The sequence below is a fragment of the Primulina huaijiensis genome, chromosome 1 (assembly GCF_012295235.1).
Source record: "Primulina huaijiensis isolate GDHJ02 chromosome 1, ASM1229523v2, whole genome shotgun sequence".
In the NCBI taxonomy this organism is placed as follows: Eukaryota; Viridiplantae; Streptophyta; class Magnoliopsida; order Lamiales; family Gesneriaceae; genus Primulina; species Primulina huaijiensis.
The window spans coordinates 1385539-1406193 of record NC_133306.1 but is presented as its reverse complement, the minus strand read 5'-3'; the positions used below and the strand labels follow the sequence as shown (position 1 = coordinate 1406193).

General features: G+C 35.1%; 5 protein-coding genes and 1 long non-coding RNA gene across 14 annotated transcripts; 3 read left to right on the top strand and 3 right to left on the bottom strand.

The window, feature by feature from the left end:
* The first annotated feature begins 331 nt into the window (after positions 1-331).
* LOC140974961 (large ribosomal subunit protein uL6m-like) lies at positions 332-2866 on the top strand. 8 transcript variants are annotated; one of them, XM_073438467.1, is made up of 4 exons: positions 332-485; positions 617-671; positions 1061-1197; positions 2428-2866. In XM_073438467.1, exon 4 carries the CDS (start codon positions 2447-2449, stop codon positions 2753-2755), a length of 309 nt encoding a protein of 102 aa, XP_073294568.1. In that variant the 5' UTR covers positions 332-485; positions 617-671; positions 1061-1197; positions 2428-2446; the 3' UTR covers positions 2756-2866. The 8 variants fall into 8 exon arrangements, with proteins under 8 accessions (XP_073294568.1, XP_073294579.1, XP_073294573.1 ...); XM_073438478.1 differs by lacking the exon at positions 617-671 and having other exon boundaries at positions 1134-1189; XM_073438472.1 differs by lacking the exon at positions 617-671 and having other exon boundaries at positions 1134-1197.
* Positions 2867-3151: 285 nt separating this feature from the next.
* LOC140959990 (protein AE7-like 1) lies at positions 3152-4491 on the top strand. The gene is made up of 5 exons (XM_073418449.1): positions 3152-3267; positions 3388-3492; positions 3556-3727; positions 3760-3805; positions 4270-4491. The coding sequence occupies exons 1-5, from the start codon at positions 3152-3154 to the stop codon at positions 4368-4370; spliced, it is 540 nt and encodes a 179-aa protein (XP_073274550.1). The 3' UTR covers positions 4371-4491.
* Positions 4492-5594: 1103 nt separating this feature from the next.
* Positions 5595-6294, bottom strand: LOC140979159 (uncharacterized). 2 transcript variants are annotated; one of them, XM_073444522.1, is made up of 3 exons: positions 6129-6294; positions 5904-6060; positions 5595-5798 (listed from the first exon to the last, which is right to left on the bottom strand). In XM_073444522.1, the coding sequence occupies exons 1-3, from the start codon at positions 6251-6253 to the stop codon at positions 5673-5675; spliced, it is 408 nt and encodes a 135-aa protein (XP_073300623.1). In that variant the 5' UTR covers positions 6254-6294; the 3' UTR covers positions 5595-5672. The 2 variants fall into 2 exon arrangements, with proteins under 2 accessions (XP_073300623.1, XP_073300677.1); XM_073444576.1 differs by having other exon boundaries at positions 5943-6060.
* A 1274-nt stretch (positions 6295-7568) lies between these two features.
* Positions 7569-8531, bottom strand: LOC140979106 (uncharacterized). Its single transcript, XR_012175699.1, has 2 exons — positions 8088-8531; positions 7569-8003 (listed from the first exon to the last, which is right to left on the bottom strand). It is a non-coding gene; the product is annotated as an uncharacterized lncRNA (long non-coding RNA).
* A 3049-nt stretch (positions 8532-11580) lies between these two features.
* On the top strand, positions 11581-13936 carry LOC140975019 (protein LIKE COV 3-like). The gene is made up of 6 exons (XM_073438509.1): positions 11581-11794; positions 12209-12261; positions 12815-12924; positions 13059-13226; positions 13293-13517; positions 13627-13936. The coding sequence occupies exons 1-6, from the start codon at positions 11648-11650 to the stop codon at positions 13731-13733; spliced, it is 810 nt and encodes a 269-aa protein (XP_073294610.1). The 5' UTR covers positions 11581-11647; the 3' UTR covers positions 13734-13936.
* Positions 13937-17105: 3169 nt separating this feature from the next.
* On the bottom strand, positions 17106-20192 carry LOC140974995 (acidic leucine-rich nuclear phosphoprotein 32-related protein-like). Its single transcript, XM_073438490.1, has 2 exons — positions 18918-20192; positions 17106-17723 (listed from the first exon to the last, which is right to left on the bottom strand). Exons 1-2 carry the CDS (start codon positions 20004-20006, stop codon positions 17454-17456), a joined length of 1359 nt encoding a protein of 452 aa, XP_073294591.1. The 5' UTR covers positions 20007-20192; the 3' UTR covers positions 17106-17453.
* Between the last annotated feature and the right edge of the window lie 463 nt (positions 20193-20655).

Genomic DNA, 20655 nt, shown 5'->3' with positions numbered 1-20655 from the left:
CTTTGGTCGACCAACAAAGATGGTCGACCAACATGTTGGTCTTTGACCAAATCAATGATCGACCATTGGTCGACCAAACAATGATTAATCGATCATTATTGGGTCTTAAATAGATCCAAAAGTGGATAGATGGTCGATCTAAGTTTGGTCGATTCACGCTTGTGTCGACTGATGAGAATGAATTACGTGTTTAAAATAAATGTATATATGTAATCAAATTTAATGATGTATTTACACTTAAAACACAAAGACATTTAATTAAATTGAGTCATGAATCCTTTTTTTTAAATACTTGACAGTGCACTCCCTTCTCCCCAAATTTCCCCCTCATGGTTCATGTGGTCATTTTCTTAAATAAAAAAAAAAATTTTGTTGACCCCGAAGCAAGAAGCCAGGTTTCATTCAAACAAAGAAAGCTGACATGAACCAGCACTGATTTCTTGGGACTGAAATTTCAGCTTGTTCACTGGAAGAGCAATTTCCGGGTAAAGGCGCGAACTTTCCTGTCTATGAAGATGCTCTGCATCTGTGTGTGCTTTTAAATTCTATCTTTGCGTTCATCTCCTCTGATTTGTTTATGTACATATGTTTTCTGGTCTGTTGCTTATTTATTCAGTTCCAGTTCTCAAGAGTGACAGCTGTTTGATGAAATGCCGTTTCAGAAACCTGGGGTTCGTAACAATTGAACTATTTGGCTCTAGTGTATGTTATTTTAGGATTTAGGTTTTCGAATTGAATCCTTGAAGAGATTTGGAGAGGCAGTGAAAGAGGCTGAATTTCAAAATGGAAAATTAGACACAATTGGGATTTTTTTATTTTTATTTTTTGAAATTGAATGCAGACACTAATTCATGATCTGGATTTGGGTTTTCGAATTGATTTCTTGAAGAGATTTGGAGGGGCAGTGAAAGAGGCTGAAGAAATCCAATTGCCTGGTTGCATTTCAAGCATCAGTTGTTCGAGTTTATTTGTCATTAACATGTTTGACCGTTTGTTTTTGTATCTGACTGCTATTTCTGGACCAAACCACTAAGTTTTAACTCACACCTTTGCATTTTAGATGCTGCTATAATAAATATTACTTTGTTGGATATCATCCTTGCGCTGTAGATCTTTCCTTTTCCTATTGATAGGCTGCAGGATGTAAAACCGGAACAGATGCAAAAAGTATTGTCCTGATGAACATATGGTCTGCAAGTTAAGAATTTTGTTTTACATACAATTGCATATGCTACGATTAATTGATTTTGTTTCGTAGAAATATGATTGTATCTTACACATACGATTAGGTTATAAATTGATAATTTTCTGTGGCAGTTGCCTATTTAGATTTTCCAATGTTGTTAGGCATCTGAATGCGCTGTTGCATGAGGCAGAGGAAGGTGCAACCCTACCAACCTTGTGCCCTTATTATGGTTGAAGACTCAGTGGCTCAATGATTAGCATGCCTTTGCTTCTGTTGAGGATGCTAAAAAAGTAATGATATGCCTTATTGCCAATAAACCATGGAAAAACTTGAATCCTTAACGGAAAACAAGATAAAGAGAAACAAAGGATAGTGATCAAATTAATCATCTCTTGACTACACATTATTAGTCTACTGGTCTGCAGATGATCTCAGCCAACTACTACATTAATCCCTTTTCTCTTCCATTTTCCCCTTTCCTTCTTGTACTGAGTTGGCGTTCTGCGTCTTGTTATCTTTCCTCCGTCTCTTTGGTTTTAGCTTGTGATTTCCTTCACTCGCCCCTCCTCCTTCGTGTAGTGTAGATTATGATCAATTTTCACTAAACGTCTGGCTTCTATGTTTCTTTATTTCTGTCACAAATTTTCTACAAGCTTTACAGTTTTCGCTTAATTCTCTAAGTATCAATGACGGTTTCTTTTTTCCAGCTTCTTGTGAGAGGCAGATCTTTCAGCACAACTATTATCTTTTGTTGGTTGATTTTACCATTTCTTGAAGTTCTCACTTTTCTTTTCCTTTGTTCGTTACTCTTTTAGTTCAAGATGAGGGAAAGAAAGGGGTTCATTAAAAAGATGGTTATCTTTGTGAAAATGAAATGTTAAATATTCGAATCTGGTGGCATCTTGTCTTCTACTGGCTGCTTTTTTTTGCTTATCATGTCAAAATAGATTGGATGAAGTTTAGGAACCAAATTTTAGATACTATAGAATCTTACCAAATTTAGTGGAGTTTTATGGAATTTCTAAACCTCCATGCTGTTTTATATAGGTTCCAATGATTTCAGAAAATTTATTATTTGTTCTTCTGTTTTCATTTCCTTTGTTTACTAGGGTATTGCGTTTAGTTTTTGTGTCACGAGTAGTTGTTTCGTTCGTGTCTATTAAATCTTCACTGGAAACCCTTGTTTGTTCGTATTTTCGCTTTTATTTCACATTCTTGACTTCATTCATACTTATTTTCAGGTGATTGATATTTGCTGAAATGGAAGCCAAGTTCTTTCGCTTTCTTAAGATTGTTGGTGTCGGTTTTAAGGCTAGAGCAGAAGCTGAAGGCCGTCTCTTGTACTTGAAACTCGGTTATAGCCACGAGGTTGAACTGACGGTGCCTCCAGCAGTTCGTGTCTTTTGCTTCAAAAATAACGTTGTTTGCTGCACTGGGATTGACAAGGAGAGGGTGCATCAATTTGCAGCTGCCGTTCGTAGTTGCAAGCCTCCCGAAGTGTACAAAGGCAAAGGCATAATGCACATAGATGAAGTGATAAAGAAAAAGGATGGCAAGCGGTCTAAATAAAGGGCATATGTTTTGTTTTTCTGCGGATAAAATCGATTTAGAATGTTTCATTTATGCACAGACGATCGTTCAGAATATTTCATCCGATTTCAAGAAATGGTATTTTGATCACTACAGTTTCACTATTCCATTTGTGTGATTTCTTCAATTTTTAACGTGCAACACAAAGTAAATTTAAATTACTTGATTGTTTTACCATCCGTTCGTAGTGTTTAATTTTTTGTTTATTTCACGGGGAAGATTACACAAATTAAACTATAAAAAACTTTCGAAATTCCGAAAAAAAGAAAAAGAAAAGAAAATCCACTGCAACAGAAGTACTTTTTTTTAAATTAAATTTGGGACTGTTTTCATCGAATCTAATCCAATTTGGGTGTGGTGTTTGTGAAGTCAGCGATGACTTTGGGTCTGATAAACGCAAATCCGGTGGTTCACGCCAAGAAGGAGAGGCACGACCGCACCGACGACCCTCTCGCCGTCGATCCCTTCGAAATCTATGATATCCTTTTTTGGTTTTCTTTGAAAAGCTAAGCTAGAAATTCTTGATTTGCACCCTGTAATCATGATTATATATTTATATTATTGTATTGGGTTGAAGTTTAATGTGTGATCCTTCACTGTGAATGAATACACCATTTGAGGGATACAAGGGATCCAGAGCATCCGTATTCACTGGAGCAGCTCTGCGTGCTCTCTGAGGAGTCTATAACTGTGGATGAGAAGCTTGGACGCATTCTGTAAGTATTTGATTAACTTCATTTCTGTATTATTTTTGTCTTCTTATTCTCTGTTTGTGACAGGATTGCCTTTACGCCTACTATCCAGCACTGCAACATGGCCACCGTAATTGGTCTGTGCCTAAGGGAGAAGTTGAAAGACTGTTTTCCTCCACATTTTAAGCTGCTGTTATTTTTTGTAATTTTTCCTTTTATGTTTGAGAAGAAGAAAGCTGGGGTCTTTTTGGACTCTGGTTCACATCAATGTTAGTTTCATGTTCACAGCAGGTGGATATAAAAGTAGCTCCTGGATCTCATGCAAATGAAGAATCAGGTGATAATAATACCAAATATCTAATGCATCCATATCATTAGTGATGATCATCTTTCCCTGGATATAATTGGACATCCTGCATAGTATTTATTGNTTTTTTTTTTTTTTTTTTTTTTTTTTCCATTTCTTCAGTTGCAACATCCACACCAACCACACACTACCCACAAAGATTTTTTTTTAAAAAAAGGACAACAAGAAGGTTGGAATAACAAACCGCGACCCGAAACATGAAAAGATATCTATCTTGACAAGCTGAGAAAATAATCCGGGTACCATCGTTGATTTTTAAATCATAACCATTGATTCTTGTCTACAATGTTTAAATCAGCTACCATATTACTGGTTTTATTTGAACTTGAGTATGGATTAGCAATCACTTGGCAAACTCATGCGATCTAGAATCTAAATAAATAAAGCAATGCTACAAGTTTGCTTCTGATGAATCTTGTTAAATCTGTCTTCAGTTAACAAGCAGTTGAATGATAAAGAAAGAGTTGCTGCAGCATTAGAGAATCCTAATCTTCGCCAACTTGTCGAAGGATGCCTTTATTCTAGTGAACTTTGAGCGCTGAGTTTGCCCTTCTCTACCGAATATGGTTGTACAGTATGTCCTCGTGTTCTTGCGTATGGCAAGACTTCGTTGTATGTGTGATGTATTTTATCTGATGCTGAATTACTAGTGGTTTCACGCTTTGCCTTTTAAATAGGGAGAACCACTTTGAAAGCCACACCCCACTTTCCATGAATGTTCAGTTATGATAGTTATGATCAGAATTTCTCTAGTTAGGAGTTTGTCTTCTACATTAACCTGAAAGACATATCAAAATCTTATTCATAATCGCAGCGTTTCATGTTTTGATTGGTTTATTGACTTGATCGGAAATAAAACCAAAATTACAAAAATAGTAGAATAAAACTAAAATTTGACAAAGTAGAGAATAACAAATAGATAAATATACAGAAAATATGATTAAAATAGCAGGACTGATTTTCACAATCTGTATAATATCTAACATGCTTCTATTTGCAGCACATGCGCTTCTTGCTAGCTATTACCTAAACATAGTTTCGTGGAATTAACTATCAACATATGTTCTCATTAAGAATGATGCAATAGAAGGATAGTTTCTTGATTAAATGTGATCTCAAACAGGAACTCTTGAGAATTAGCGATTCAAATCTCACCGAAAGAATAAATATCGACATTGAAACCTGGATTCATGAAGCGGTGATATAAATGGCGTTCAGAAATTGAACGAGTGTGAGAATTTAACGAGTTGGTCGGTCGGCCAACTAGTTTTTTTTTTTTTTTTTTTTTTTTTTTTTTTGGAGTGAGAATAAATTAAAGTAAGTATACGCACATAAAACTTAGATTGTATTATCGTTAAATTGTAATTGAATATTAATTTGTGTAAAATAAATAATTTTCAAGTGCACAAAAATATTACCAAATACATTTATCTCAGTATTTTTTAGATAAATTTAACAAAACGAAAACGAAAACGAAAACTTCCATTTTAAAGAATTACCAACAAAAAAAGGACCCCGTTAGTAATATAATATCAAAAGAGACCACCAATAAACGACACTAATATTACAAATATAAATTGTTCATCCACCACAATTATTATGACTAAATATTAAGATTCAAATCTCACTTTCAAAAGAACGAATCATTATTTAAAATCGTTTTTTTTTTAATCATTGAAACAAAATAATGTTTCGTACATCTCTGCGAACATATTACTCTTAACTAAAAAAACATTCCACAAATCAGAAGGAGAGTGCATAATAGATTGTAATCTTTATTGATTCATATGAGAATACTGGCTTAGTACAATATTATTACATGTAAAGTGTGACTAAATTACTGCCGGACGTGACTGCCCATCCTCACAACGTTGCCATCGATATCCCGCACATATCCCACTTTCTGTCCCCATTCCTTCTCCTCCGGCTCACTCACCGCCACCGCCCCATTCTCCACAGCCCTCTGCACCACGCCAACAAATTAAAAATGTATTGTTTTATTGATAATGGTACGCATTGTTTCACAGAAAATGTCAGTTACTAGAAGCTTGATATANTATATATATACCTTGAATGCAAAATCGACGTCCGAATAATCAAAGCAGACCTCGATGGGGTTCCTCTCGTGTTGTGGGATCTGCACTTTCCCGGTCAATTCCTCCGTCTCTCGTTGCTTCACCGGGGTAAACGCGAGCGTTGTGTTCCCGCTCTGCAACTCCCCCCATCTGCACGACAATCATATATCTCAACTAATGTCTCTTCCTACATTAACGCTTCGAATGAACTAACGTACCTGCGAGATTTGTCGACACGGCGGACCTCACAGCCGAAAGCTTTAGCGTAAAACGCGACGGATTTCTCGACATCTGCGGCATATATAATCGTGTAAGCAAACGTCGGTGCATTGTTGGAAGCCATTTAATTTTTCTTGATTCTGGTTTCCCCTCACCAGACGATATATTGTTTCAGACCCAAGATTTGTTTGTACTTATAATGGTTCGATAAACACACACGCGTCGCTTGGAATATCAAAAGCTGACACGTTCTGCGGGTTAGTGACACGATCCAAAGTAAAACGATTACTTTTTGTTTTTTCTTTTTTGTTTATGCTTTTTTATTCTACACATACATTAAATAAGCATAAATCTAAAATAATAATAACATAATGATGATGATAATGACAAAGAAACGTGTACCTAACGTGTCAGTGTGTAATACAACGTTTCAAAATTTATAAGAAACAAAATTATAAACTTCATTTTTTGTTTTTACTCATGACTATGACAATGACAAAAATTTGTGTGAAACGGTCTCACGGGTCATATTTTGTGAGAGAGATATCTTATTTAGGTCATCTATGAAAAAGTATTACTTTTTATGCTAAGAGTATTACTTCTTATTGTGAATATCATCACATATAAAGATTCGTGTGACCGTCTCATAAGAGACCTATTTCTATGACAATTGAATACGACACGGTCTTTTGACTAAATGTTCATATATAATCCAATCCGATCCATTATAGTGATGTAAAATTTTGCAACTTCTTTGGTGGTCTTCTCGTGTAAAAAAAAAAAAGAAGAGAAATAACAATAACATATTTATGATTAACGAAAATATTATTGAGTCGTGACATTGATGATGTAACAAGATGCTATGTCCTTATTTGACCAATAGATGGATTATTATTGTTTTTTCCCATAAAAGTCTGAAACTCTAGAAATTTTCATATAATTTCAGTGTTTGGCCTTTGCGGAAAAAACAAAAATTCAGTTTATTTTTTAGATGAAATTGTTTCCAGAAGAACCGTAAATATGAAAGCATATACATATTTAGCAGCATCTCAACTCATTCACCCCCAAATACCAACAAAATACAAAGATCATATAGTGGATAAGATCGATAAAGATACTGAAGAATGGCGCGGGCCGATCTTGACTTCAACGAAACCGAAACCGAAACCGAGCCATTTTTTCACCATTATTTGCGATTTTAACAGTTGGAAATTTAGAATTACTGTCACGAATGTCGGCGATATAGAACTTGGTTTACATCATATTTCTTTAGACCAACCAAACAATATTTCTATTTCTATAAATTGCTTGTGTTAATTAACGAATACACACATACCATATACACCAAATGGTCCAAATCTATATATATATATATATATATAAGGAATCCCAACAATCTTTCGGTTCTTCTACTCTACAAAGCAATACATCATATGGAATTAAGCCAAATATCGTAAACTTGTCTTTCACGTACGCATAAAATTATACAACTGTCGAAGCCAAAATATGCAATACCAATCCACTCCGGCGCCTATATCATCGTTACAATAACTAGAAAACTTGGGGCGACATGATATTTAAACCACTACCTTATTACATGATATATATGTAAATATATAGAAGAAATAGAAAAAAAAAGGTGCAGATTATATTATTTCTTGTCCATCATCACCAGATTGTTTTCTTATGATGCAGGATTGCTCTGGTCCCTCTCACTTTCCTTCTCCTTCACTTCACTCCCTTGATTCTCATGAACAACTTTATCGTCCTCGTCTTCCTTATTCAGGGTCTGGTTCCGTGCATAAGTTCCCCCGAAACCTTCTTCCTCGGACCTCGTTGCGTATCCTTCTCCGAACGAATGACTCATCGTGTCCCTGTTACATAATAACAGAAAATCGTAATATTTTTCCATCTCAAAACAGTATACAAAACTGAATATATATTCATCTACCGATTACCCTTTGTCGGTTTCAAGTTGCTCGTTTAGTTTGTCCATTCTGTCGGATTCTCCGTGCCCGGCTGCAGCTTGTGCGTAACGGATTTTTGAGGTCTTACCGATAATCTTATGCTGATAATAAGATGGAAAAAGAATAGATGGGGTCTGCGCTCGTGTACATCTTACAATGCGAAACATATCACCTGCAAGATAAGGCACAATCTGCGTTCGTCAAGGAGGACTGAGGTATATATGATTATTATTATTATATTGTGTATTGTTTATTACAAAATAGTGGACATCTGTAATAGGTGAGAACATAGTGGCCATTCAGAAACTATGAATCAGCCATCAAAATAGGTTCTGCGCTGCGAGAGTTCAACGCGTGTCCAGTTTTCTTTGACAGGTGTCTGCGTAAAATTCAAGAATTTTACTAATTTCAAATCTTTTGGTATTTTATATTTATGTATTATTCATGACCCTACGAGTTTTCAAGATTAAGAAAAAATTAAATTATTATGTGAAATACCAATTAGCATAAATTTAAAAAGAGAACTTTTTTCCAGATTATTTCCGGAGTCATATCAATGTAGTGTTGATTGAATGATTAGGACCTAATTCGACCATTTCACTCGTTGATTTCATCCGTCGCAGCTCTCAAAATAAATTAGATAAAGCCCATTGGTAATTTTCTCTCAATCAACCTTACTTGCAATCAGGAACAAAATGGTTTAGCTGTCACCCATCCCTCCTAAAAGGACCTGAGAGATATCTATTAATCTCATAATCATTGACTCGTTGATTTTTGATTTTAGCTGATCTAAATATTGCCAATGGCCAAAAGCGGGGCCGAAGAAAAGTTTCATAGATGATGACACATTAGAAAACGTTCGATAATATACATCAAATTAGTATCATTAGGTGATAAGCTTATATCAAAAGGGGGTCTTTAGCATTAATTACATTTAGAGCAAAGATTAATTCTATGTTTCTTCAAGATGGTGATACACATTTTGATCAGAGAGACCCGAGGAATTAATTTTCCTTGTGAAAAATATCAAATTTAGCAGCTTACAAATGGTTACAATAACAGAATCGAGTTATAAAATGCAAACACATCATCCTCAGGGGATTAAATTGAAACCAAGTATGCTAAATTTCAATCAAAAAACTAGAAACCTACAAATAAAACTATGATCCATGAAAAGAAATGACTCATTGGAGGGGATGTGCGTACTGTTTCATTGTTTGAACTTTGAAATTAATTAATAGATTCTGTAAAGGATGGTTGATCAGTGGTGTGGCATGCAATTAAAGAAAGAAACCAAATGGGGGATTTTATTTTATTTTATTTTTTTTTTGGGTACAACTCCCAGTCCCAGTGCTCTGAATGCACCCAAGTTTCACCACACTGCAGACCAAAATAAGCATTAATGCATTTATTATCTTTTTCTTTAAACAACCAGGATGTGGTCTATTGTTGCTATGCTGCGTAATCTCCCTTATAATATGTTTTCCATCTAACTGCTGCATCCAGAGCCTCTGGTCTAAATGCCTTCTTCTTGTACTATATTTCACTGAAGAGGGAATGGATTCCACAGTGCCTGATGCTTCCACACACTATGACAAGAGAGAGGACCATGTTTTGATGGCTGATTCGTAGTTTCGTCACATGGTAAAGGCTTGTCTTATTTATCATTATCTTATCCTTATATTATATATAACATGTTTATCCTATCATGTGTACCAAATTATTGTTATAAAAAAAATACTTATATTAATAATTAGGATCTATTTAAATATTTGAATAATCTACTTTAAAATAACAACATTATATTACTAAGAATTAAACTAATATCACACTAAAATATGTTTATAGAAGTGACGTTAATTAATTCAACTATTTAAATTTCCAAGTCATAATATTCAAACAAAACAAAAGCCAAAATTGTTTAATTTTATTAAAAAAAATTCTTTTTAGTTTTTTGATGAAAAGTATATTAATATAGATAATTTTCTATTACAATATATTATAAATATCCCATAAATTACAATTAGTGTTAGACGTCTGGTCCTAATTTCTCAAGTCAACATCTATATTAAATTTGTGTTTTAATGATTTTTCGACTCCGTGTCAATTCGTCTTATAAATATTTTATATTTGCATTTCTTTCCTCATATTTATTTTTTGTTTTTCAAAAATTAAACATGCTTCAAGAATATAAGACATGGGTTATATGAAAATTTTATAGTATCACAAAGTCACACTAAATTTAAATAATAAAAAAAATCACTCGCTTAATAGTTAATATAATAACATAATGTAAAAAGTGTAAAAGTTCCCGTGAAACTGAACGGGCTTCTGCCAAAACATATATCATACATCGTGGGCCCTAGGTTGTTTAGATTTTTCCCTTTTAATCTATTGAAAGCAGGCCCAGGCCCACAGACCGAACAAAAAAGGGCTGCTTCTTGCAAACTGGGCCCACCCATTTAATTTTAAAATGACCATGATTTGTTCACAACGGTTGAGTTTATGCAGAGGTTGGATTCTACATCTTATTGATTTGAATTTAAATACTTAATTTAACATATTATATTTAACTATAATGAAAGTATTATTTCAAGCAATGTACAAAAATACGATTTTTTATTTTTTTATAAAAAAATATAATAACATAAATATTAGGTTTTTACAATTACACGTACAAATTTTTTCATTTTAATACGTACGATCTAATTAAACATTCTAAAAAAACTTTGAATTGCGTAAAATAAAATTGGCACCAAATTATTTCTAAATGATATATAGATTGGAATAAAGAAATTAAATACATCTTAAAATTAAACCACGAGATTATATTAAAACCAAAATACAGAAAACAATAATAAAGCGTGAATGTTGAACCACGCGTTTTGAGTATAGCTACATTAACCAAAAAAATTGTGAAGTTTTGATTAATATAATTTATGAAATATATACGAACATTTATAACAACTTTTAAAAATAATATAATACGAGGAAATTATGATAATTGGAAACATAATGTGTCTTGTTTTTAAAATAGCAAGCCTCAATGTAATGAAATGTACAGAAAATGAATATTTTAAAGCAAACATATAGTAAAATATATTAAGATTACATATTTAATTGTTCCAATTAGGGGATCTATATAAGATATATAATCCTAATATCTTATTTCGGTTAGCTGATGCAAGTTAACGAGCGAGATCTCGTCTATACTCTTCTCGTTGTTCTCCGCAATGGAAGAGATTATGGATTGATGCTACGAAGTCCCCCGGTCTAAGCTACGCGATTGAATGGTGGATTGGTCGGGGTCAACCCATCAATCCATATCTTAAGGGGCTATTAGTCGAGAGGCTCGTACATGAGCTATGATGTCGAGTTAGTGAAGTATTTGAGTGTAAGTTAAATAATCACAAGTTTGATTATTGTTATCAATATTTTTTTGGTCGAGTATATTGCATATGACTTACCTAGTCGGGATTTTAACATGAGTTGAATACATATATAATTATGAGAGTGAAGGGTTGGGTAAAATTGTAACAGACATAATCTGGATGGGAACGAGGGAGCAGAAAGATAGAGATCTGGAACGCCTTATACCCACCATTTCCACCGTCGGAGGATTTGATGATTCTTCCTCCAAATCATCATCTCCATTCGATTCCCCCGCCGCCTCCCATCAATCCTCCGCCGGCAAGGAGGTGATCAGCTTCTTTTTTTCTCTTCCAGTAATCGTATGTATTTCGTCGTGATCGTTCACTTGATTTTATCCTCCGAACAGCATGCATGGCGTGAATACGATTCAAATTTGATTAATACTGAGACTTGTTTACGTAATGCATAGTAAAACGATCGTGTGTATATTTATGGGAAGTGGAGCGTTTGTAAGTGGAAATATTTTAATGTAATTTAAAAGGTGGAGTGTGGAAGCTGCGTTTTTAAATTTTTATTCGTATTTCCAGTCGTGGAAGACCGATAGGGCTCGCTCTTTGCTATCTTTTCTGTCTGAATGTAGCTGATTAACTTGATGATGATGGACTCTTGTTGTTCTGTGACTGTGAGTGATCAAAAGATTTGAAGGGAAACGTGTTGATGTTTTCGGGTCTCTTTTGCAGGCATTCAGCAAGGTTATTCGTAGTTGGGCATCGAAAAAGTTTATGACAGGATGGTCAGTTATGTTTGCTGCTAGATTTTGCTACTTCTTTACTTGCTGTTTTCCTGTTTTTCTCACTCATTTATGCTTATTTTTGTACACGATGAACTTTGAGACAAAGCAAAGAACCATATAAAATCATGAATTAACTTCCTTGAATTAGAATGGAAACTCGACTGTGTGAGTGTTCTTTGATCCATTCAAGGATATATATATTCAAAACAAGGTATTGATTGCTTTCCATGTTCTATCACTTCCATGTAACTTATATTTATGTCCGAATTTTCAATGAGTTTATTAATTCTCAGTCGTTTCCTATTCCTTGTTAATAATTAACACTTTAATTAGTATCTGAAAGATATTAAATGTCGAAATCTAACTACTTTTTGGTTTCCCAACAATTGCTTTTCACGAGCCAGCGGTTTGTTCTTCTTTGCCCGAGCAATCATAAAAGTGGTTGAATCTTTTTCTTTTCAAATGTTTTATACGAAGATCAGAGAACATCTACAAATTTGTTTTTTGTGCATGTTTTCGTAATAATCTTTGCCAAATGGTTACATTTTTGCAGCGTTATCTTACTTCCAATAGCCATCACATTCTACTTCACTTGGTGGTTCATTCATTTTGTGGATGGGTTCTTCTCCCCAGTTTATAGCCATCTGGGAATCAACACATTCGGTATGCCTCAGTAGCTGCTTATTCCAGATTTGTGTAATGATACACACACAAAAAATAAAGGATTCCATATTTGAGGCATCAAAATGATACAGGTCTCAGCAATAATGCCTATAGTTTTGATTTTTCAATGGCAGGCCTAGGCTTTGTGACCTCAATTACTTTCATCTTTTTGGTTGGAGTGTTCATGTCTTCTTGGGTTGGTACGTCGGTTCTTGCTCTGGGGGAATGGTTTATTAAGAAGATGCCCCTTATGAGTTATATATATGCAGCCTCAAAACAAATCAGTGCAGCGATTTCTCCAGGTAAATCTAGCTTGTTTAGCAAATATCACATCTGTTAGAGATACCAAGTACCTTTCACTTGTTCAGATCAGACATCTCAAGCCTTCAAAGAAGTGGCGATTGTAAAACATCCTCGTATTGGGGAGTATGCGTTTGGCTTCATTACGTCGACTGTTATTCTTCGTAAAAGTACAGGTGCAGAGGAACTTTGTTGTGTTTATGTGCCCACAAACCACCTTTATCTTGGAGACATATTTCTTATCAATTCGAAAGAAATTATGAGGCCTAATCTTTCAGTTCGAGAGGGCATAGGTAAAATCTTGACACAAAACTACAAATTTAGAACTTTCTTGAATTTGTTAAGACTTAAGAGACTAATGATACGGTGTACCTTCTCCTTTTGCTTTGCATGTGACGGTAGAGATTGTGATCTCAGGCGGAATGTCTATACCAAAGATCTTGACTGTTTCTGATACACAATTCTTGCTGTCGCCAAGAGTTGGCAAATTCACCATACCACACGTTTAGCAGGGGTAGCTTGTTTTTCTGTATGCATATCTATTAATAAATAGGCAACAGTGTTTCGAAGTAGCAAGCTAGAAAGGTTTGTGTCTTGCCTGGAAAAATTAAAGTCTGAGATAAAGGTCTTGATTTCATGCTTACTCATCTGTTGTCTGATGGTAATTGTGTTACCAAGTAGCAAGCCAGAAGTGTTCTCGCGAAAACTTGAAATGAAGTGAATTTGAAATCTACTTGAATTTTGTTCATCCAACCAAATCCATTAATTCAAAACTATCAATCCAAGCTTTACCTAAGATAAATCTGAGTTGCCTAATAAAGTCATGTCAAGTAAAAGTGATTCTCTCAATAAGAGTCGTTGAAGGCGCAAATGATCTTGTTTCACAAGCGTTTCCCATTATTAAAGGCTCTGCAAAATATGGAGGTGTGATGGGATTATGATACCGACTTCAGTTTTCTATCAAGAACTATTTCTGATGAAAGAACTGTTTCTGATCAATTTCTTTGCTGCAGTTTAAGACGAATCAATTTCTTGTTTTGTAACATAGCATGTGTGTGTTCTAGAGTAGTGAATATGTGAATGGCCTTCGCTTGTCAGCAAAATGCTCTAGCTTTTCTCTCCAGCGTGATAGAATTAGCGCTATACTAGTTCTTCCTAGAAAACATATATGACACACATGATTCAAATCAAGTGATTAAGACTTATGCAAAAGTGGCCAAACGAGTTAATCCAGCTCCAAAACAACAGATCATAAAATAACAAAGAAGATAAAATCTATATGTAAAAAGGAGATGATTGTCTAGTTGAAAATACATAAAACGCAAAGCATAAATTTAAGATACAAACCACAAGTTCCTACCCATTATTTGTTTCGATATTATGGAGATGCATCATTCCAATTGGGTAAAAGATCCGGAACGGACCATATGTGTATATTAAAATTATTTGTGTTAATTTAGTTTTATAATAAAAACCATTTCTTATATATTTTTTAAAGTATTTGATATTTTATAGTTATTTTGATACATTTATTAATATGATTTTAAATTTTGAATGAAATTTAGATATTTTTACGTACGAGTGAATATGAGATGTTACACGTTTTCAATATAGAAATTTATGACTTGATAGAACATAACATTAATGTCACATGATCCGACCACCAAGGATATCTCGTTTAATTAATAGTGTGTGTGTATACACATATATTAATTCTGTTTAACTTTGACGTATAATCTTTATCCGTATTTGTTATTAATACATAAGAAACAAAAGCATTAATTTTTTTTAAAATTTCTGAATTTTATTTATTCTTCGGCGCTATGAACAAGTAAATAGATAAACAACAAAAAAAAGAAACAATTTATGTCGAAAAATGAAATAAATCACTAAATTAAACACAGTAACACTATCAACCATCTCATCACAATCCTCGTTACTCAAATTTACCAACAAATAACTTTTTAAGATTATCATGATCTAATTAATTACATAACATGCATGGTAATAAATAGGACGACATATGCCTTTCCACATACGACAATCTTGAAACTACATATCACATATACTCGATGAATGGCCAACAAACAAAGCATGAAACAAGTCAAAGTACGGTTTTGTGAATGTCTAAGGGAAACCTCAACATATTTTTCAACATGGTCCCTCGGAATCTCAATTTCCTAAAAACAAGCTAACCACTCATAGCTTGAAATATAAAAGGAACTAGTGAATCAAACTGTCATGATGAACCAAGGACTTCATTTAATTTTACTTTGGCATAGTTTGGCTCTAATCTGCAAACCTAGCACCTATACTGTAAACGAGGTGTTTGCTTGAGATCACCATCAACTAAAACACATACATCGAACATTCAGATAAACCAGGAACAATGGTAGAATGAACTCAACGAACACAATAATAAAAATTGACTTGATCTCACATAGAAATACAGCACGAGTCAAATATTGAACACCACCTCGAAAAATAGTTTCAGCATTCTTTGCACTGAAGTCATGCAAAAAAATGGACCTATATGGTTGAGCTTGCAAACGTTCTCGAGATTGAAATTCTTTTGCTGCAGCCAATCCAAAAACATGCAAAAAAAATTATAATGCCAATGCAATAATGAAAACTGTTAATAATATTAAATCTAACTTCTTTATGGTTGTAGGTATTTAAGGCTAGTTTTGCCACATTGTGGATTTTTCCCTCTTATCAAGATGACACCCATGAAGGGTATGGAGAAACAGTTCCGTTCCGTCTTGAAATTTATCGCACCTCTGTCAACAAACAAAAATCTGGGGTCTTGCCTTGTTTGTATAGGGATGGGTTTATCACCAGCTGGCTATATATCTTCTATTGTTCTGTTGGTAAGGTCCACAGGTCTGCGGCCAGTTATTAGCTCCTAAAACACGAATCCAAACGAGAAAACGTCTGATTTTTTCCGTTAGCTTGCCGCTTGATCTATACTCAGGAGCCAAGTACCTCAACGGCTCTCCTTTTTTTTTTTTAACTTAAATTGAATGATGTTGATGAAAAGGAAGACCCAGCTACAAAAGAAAACCTTGAACTTCCGGATTTTCTTCTTCCTAAGATTAAGATATCGAATGAAAAATTGGCCTATCCACCCGAAAAATTCGACTGGAGGATATAAGTAGACGTTTTTCTTACAGTCTTCGTGCAGGTAAGCTAGCCTTTTAGCTGATCCCACTGCTATTGAATATTGGCAATTTTAATGGTACAATTATTTATTAGGATTTGGGAGCAGAGACGTGAAACTCCAACCCCACAAATCACACAACCCCCTTCATGAAATTTATAAACTAACAATGTCATTATATATTTTCTAATAAAATAAAATTTTGTTGTATTTGTTTTTACCGTACCATAATATATATAAAACGATCGCTGATATAATATACTAAATTTGACATTAGGAGAATATATTTTGGCAATATTATCAAATTTCAATTTAATTATAATTTACAGTATAAAGTAGTAATTCTAATGTAAAAAATAATTTAACATTAATAAAACAAAAGCAACTATTACAGGGCCCACAAGAATCATACTCCATATATACAATTATTTTTAACCAGTTGTTCACTCAGTATCGGACGAAAATGATGAAGACATCAAGTTTTACGCGTAAAGAAGTAAAGCGTGGCCCAATGATATCCAAAAACTCGGTTATCCGTTTGGTGCAAATCTCATAAAGGGCCGAATCGCGAAGCAGCCCAAATCAATAAAAGCGTGCTTCTATGTTCTAACCATCACCCGCAGAGTCATGAAAACCCCAGAATACCATAAACATTATTATTATTATATATATATATTGTCTCACGACTAAAAGTCAGCTAACTGTACATAACGTAAGCACGTGGGAGAAAAGCAATTTACCAAAACGACGTCGATCCCGGTATATTGATTGTTTTTTTACAAGCCAAATTCAAAACAGAACAAATTCAAAGAACAAGTTCCTCCAACATCCAACTTTTTTTTTCCTACTTTCCCTCCGTTTGAACACCCCAAATAACTACCATTTAAACCCAAGCACCAACGGCTACTGCATTGAAACCCACACATAACCACTTTTTAAACATTATATAACACCCAAACACCTCAAAATTCCCTCCAAAATAAGATCAAAGGGCAACCTGCAAACCAAGATGACTTCGAGTGTCGGCCATTTTCAAAGAACAAACCTCAAATAACCACGATTGCTCCGGCTAATCGTTCTTCGAGGATTTGCTGAACGGCAGCATATCATCATCATCATTATCTTTATGAGAATCTTCATTTCTTTTCCTTTTGTCGGATGAAGATGATGGCAATTCTTGAATTTCCCCATCTAGGTTTTCCTCATCATCTTCTTCTTCGAGATCTTCCTCGATTTCAGGATCCTCATCCTCGTCTCCAGGGTCCAGGTCACTACCACCTGTTTGTGGCTCAGCACGCCCAACAGGTTGTACCAGATACCCATTGTCGTAATCTTCCTCCTGTAATAAACTAAATTCAGTTAGTTGAAACGACATACTTGAAATTCATATCCAATCAGTAGACATGGTTTTTCTTCAAAAGTTTTTGGACGTTGCAGCTCGATAAGGATAAATTAAGCACATCCAAAGAGAAGAGAATGCAAGAATAACTCATTAAGAGAGAACCACATCAAAGAATGTTCACAAATCACACTCAGCCACCAAATCATCAAACCATTAAAATCAAACCAATCTAAAAGGAGACATGATAAACACTCGTATTCTGCAGATACACCATAACTTTGAAGAAATTACACATTTCAGAAAATAACAGAATAAATAACATATAATTCAGTCCCAGCTAAGGTAACAACAAAAAGTAGCATACAAAAAAAAAAGATCAATGAACCACGTAATCATGACATTGATGGCAGAACAAGACAACTGCAAGACACATGTTTTATGTACAATGCAAGGATTCAACAGGCAGAGCTTGATGGCACAAAATATTCCTCTTGAATAACTAACAGCATGTTTCATTTATCCTATTGGTATTTAATGGCCTCGAAAAGGCTCACTTTTAGTCATGCATCTTCAGAAAACTTCCTAGAAACTTCAAACCATCAAGTTTATACAGAAAATGAGTTCTCAAGCACGAAAGTGCTTCCAGCAAACTACTACAAGATCTATTCACAACAAAAACTTCCACTTTGACTGATTTTCTATTGCAAAACACAAAAAATAGTAAGAATCTAAAGAAATACCCAAAAAATGAAATCATGTTGGCCTCGACTCATAAGTGAAAAACTTCAGAAGCCTTGAAAATATGACAGAAACTCAAAAGAACATTTCTTTGACATACCGACCATGACTTTTAGCTACATATGCACACAATAACCTAGGAACAAAAAAGTTAAAAGTTGACGGATTGATTTCCAATAAAAATTTTGTAAGTACTGTAAAAAGTGGGACCAGCCCCTAGCTCAAGAACCCTAAGCTGTGTAAAGAAAGCACCAACAATTAGAGTTCACAGGACAAGCATTGTGCATCAAACTATCTATCTGTATTAGCTAATAATACTACTATAGAACACAAAAACATTAGCATAAAGCAAGATAATTCATTGCAAATTCTCAATTAACTGTACTTTGAATTCAACCATCAAGAATATATAAGAAAGCAAGGCCATTTCTCAGATATAGAGGGATCCATCACCTCATCCTCATCGTCAAAATCACCATCCTCCTCAACAGCCTGTTCTTCTTCCCCAGTCTCCCCATTATCGTCCTCATCTGCATCATCCTCACCTTGCTCATGCCCATCAATCTCACCCTCCGCACTCGTCAACCTCCCAGTACCACCAGCCTCCCCAAAATCCCTCTCATCATTGTTCACCTCTTCTTCCTCATCTTCATCCTCGTCCTCATCCTCCTCCACACCATCTTCTTCTTCACTGTCATCAATCTCATGTACTTCCACCACATCCTCATCCTCTCCCTCGTCATCCTCGTACACCTCCACCAAATCATCGTCTTCTTCTCCTTCATCATCATCATCCTCCCCATCCACAGCAACCACCCCAAAACCATTCGGATGGGGATGAGAATCCCTGCAACCTCTGCTCAACCCGTCGACCACTCTAGGAATTTCTGTTTCCTCCTCATCAGCATCACTCTCCTCGTCCTCGTCTACATCCACAACTCCCTCCATCCCAGCTTGATCGCCGTTGTTCAACCTAAACGGATGATCCTCCCCGTCAACCTCTCCGCTCCCAGGATCATCCTCCTCTTCTTCATCCTCATCTTCGTCATCCGATTCCGGCCTCTCATTCTCATCTACATCCATCTTATCCAAATACTTCAAAGACCTAATTAAACCAAAAACCTGGGCCCGGTAGTCCTTAATCCGTGTTACCGGGCACTCATAAAGATCCAAAGAATCCAACCTCAGTTCCGCCAACGGCCTCAAGTCGTTAATATCAGAAATTCGATTATTGGACAAGTCGAGGTCCCGCAGCGATTCAAGACCCGCTTTAACAAGGAACTCTAAGCCTCCGGCAATCCTGTTGTCTGACAGGATTAGCCTTTGCAAATTTCGGAGGTGAGGGAACTGCTCTAGCGACGAGACGCCTATATTCGCTATGGAGAAGTGCTGCAGGCTGTGAAACTTCTCGAAAAGTGACGGCTGAGGTAAACGACCGTGAAGGCACTTGACGGCGCCGTCGAGGGTTAACGATCGGACGGAAGCGACGTCCGTTTGACCGTCTAATGCAGCCTCCACCGCCCTCTCCCAGATCTCATCCATTAATTAATCAAGCCCTTTCTCTTTACTGATCAAATTCACAAAGCTTTACCCACCAATTTAATAAACGTAAATGATTAAATTTTTTGTTTAAACTTTGAGGCGGAAGCTCGCAACAATAGAGATGGAATTCCAATTTTCGTATATATTTGTCTCTCTCTAAAACACCATTCCAGTGAGGTTATCTCGCTCGCTCATAGATAATGGAGGCGAGTCGGGCCCGAGTTGGATGACTCAGGGTAAGGTTAAAGTTGAGTTATGTTTGACCGCGGTTGGGTTTGTGCAGTTGACGCATTAATTATCTGTGGCCGTTCGATTTTCGTTATCAGGATCGATGACATGGAATGTATATCAACGGTGGAGATAGGCTGATATTGTGTTTCTTTGGAAGGGTTTAAAGAATCTAGAAATATGATACCAAACATAAAATATCCCTAATTATTAGGCTGTGAAATTACCAAATAGAGTATTTCAAAATGAATTAAAATTTACCTAATAAAACTCATAATTGGCATATAATTTAGTAATATCTTATAAACTAGTGCTACATGTATAATTATATTTATACAATTATTATAATATAAAAAATTTAATATAAAATCTTATTATATAATAACAAAAACTCAAGATATAATTATTGTAAATATCTATA

Coding starts and splice junctions, on each gene's coding strand:
- LOC140974961 (XM_073438453.1), top strand. CDS start 2,447: ATGGAAGCCAAGTTCTTTCGCTTTCTTAAGATTGTTGGTGTCGGTTTT.
- LOC140959990 (XM_073418449.1), top strand. CDS start 3,152: ATGACTTTGGGTCTGATAAACGCAAATCCGGTGGTTCACGCCAAGAAG. Junction 3,728..3,759: donor GGGTCTTTTTGGACTCTGGT/TCACATCAATGT, acceptor TGTTCACAGCAG/GTGGATATAAAAGTAGCTCC. Junction 3,806..4,269: donor TCATGCAAATGAAGAATCAG/GTGATAATAATA, acceptor ATCTGTCTTCAG/TTAACAAGCAGTTGAATGAT.
- LOC140979159 (XM_073444522.1), bottom strand. CDS start 6,253: ATGGCTTCCAACAATGCACCGACGTTTGCTTACACGATTATATATGCC. Junction 6,061..6,128: donor CGTGTCGACAAATCTCGCAG/GTACGTTAGTTC, acceptor ATTGTCGTGCAG/ATGGGGGGAGTTGCAGAGCG.
- LOC140975019 (XM_073438509.1), top strand. CDS start 11,648: ATGGGAACGAGGGAGCAGAAAGATAGAGATCTGGAACGCCTTATACCC. Junction 11,795..12,208: donor AATCCTCCGCCGGCAAGGAG/GTGATCAGCTTC, acceptor TCTCTTTTGCAG/GCATTCAGCAAGGTTATTCG. Junction 13,227..13,292: donor CAGTGCAGCGATTTCTCCAG/GTAAATCTAGCT, acceptor TCACTTGTTCAG/ATCAGACATCTCAAGCCTTC.
- LOC140974995 (XM_073438490.1), bottom strand. CDS start 20,006: ATGGATGAGATCTGGGAGAGGGCGGTGGAGGCTGCATTAGACGGTCAA. Junction 17,724..18,917: donor ATTTTGACGATGAGGATGAG/GTGATGGATCCC, acceptor AGTTTATTACAG/GAGGAAGATTACGACAATGG.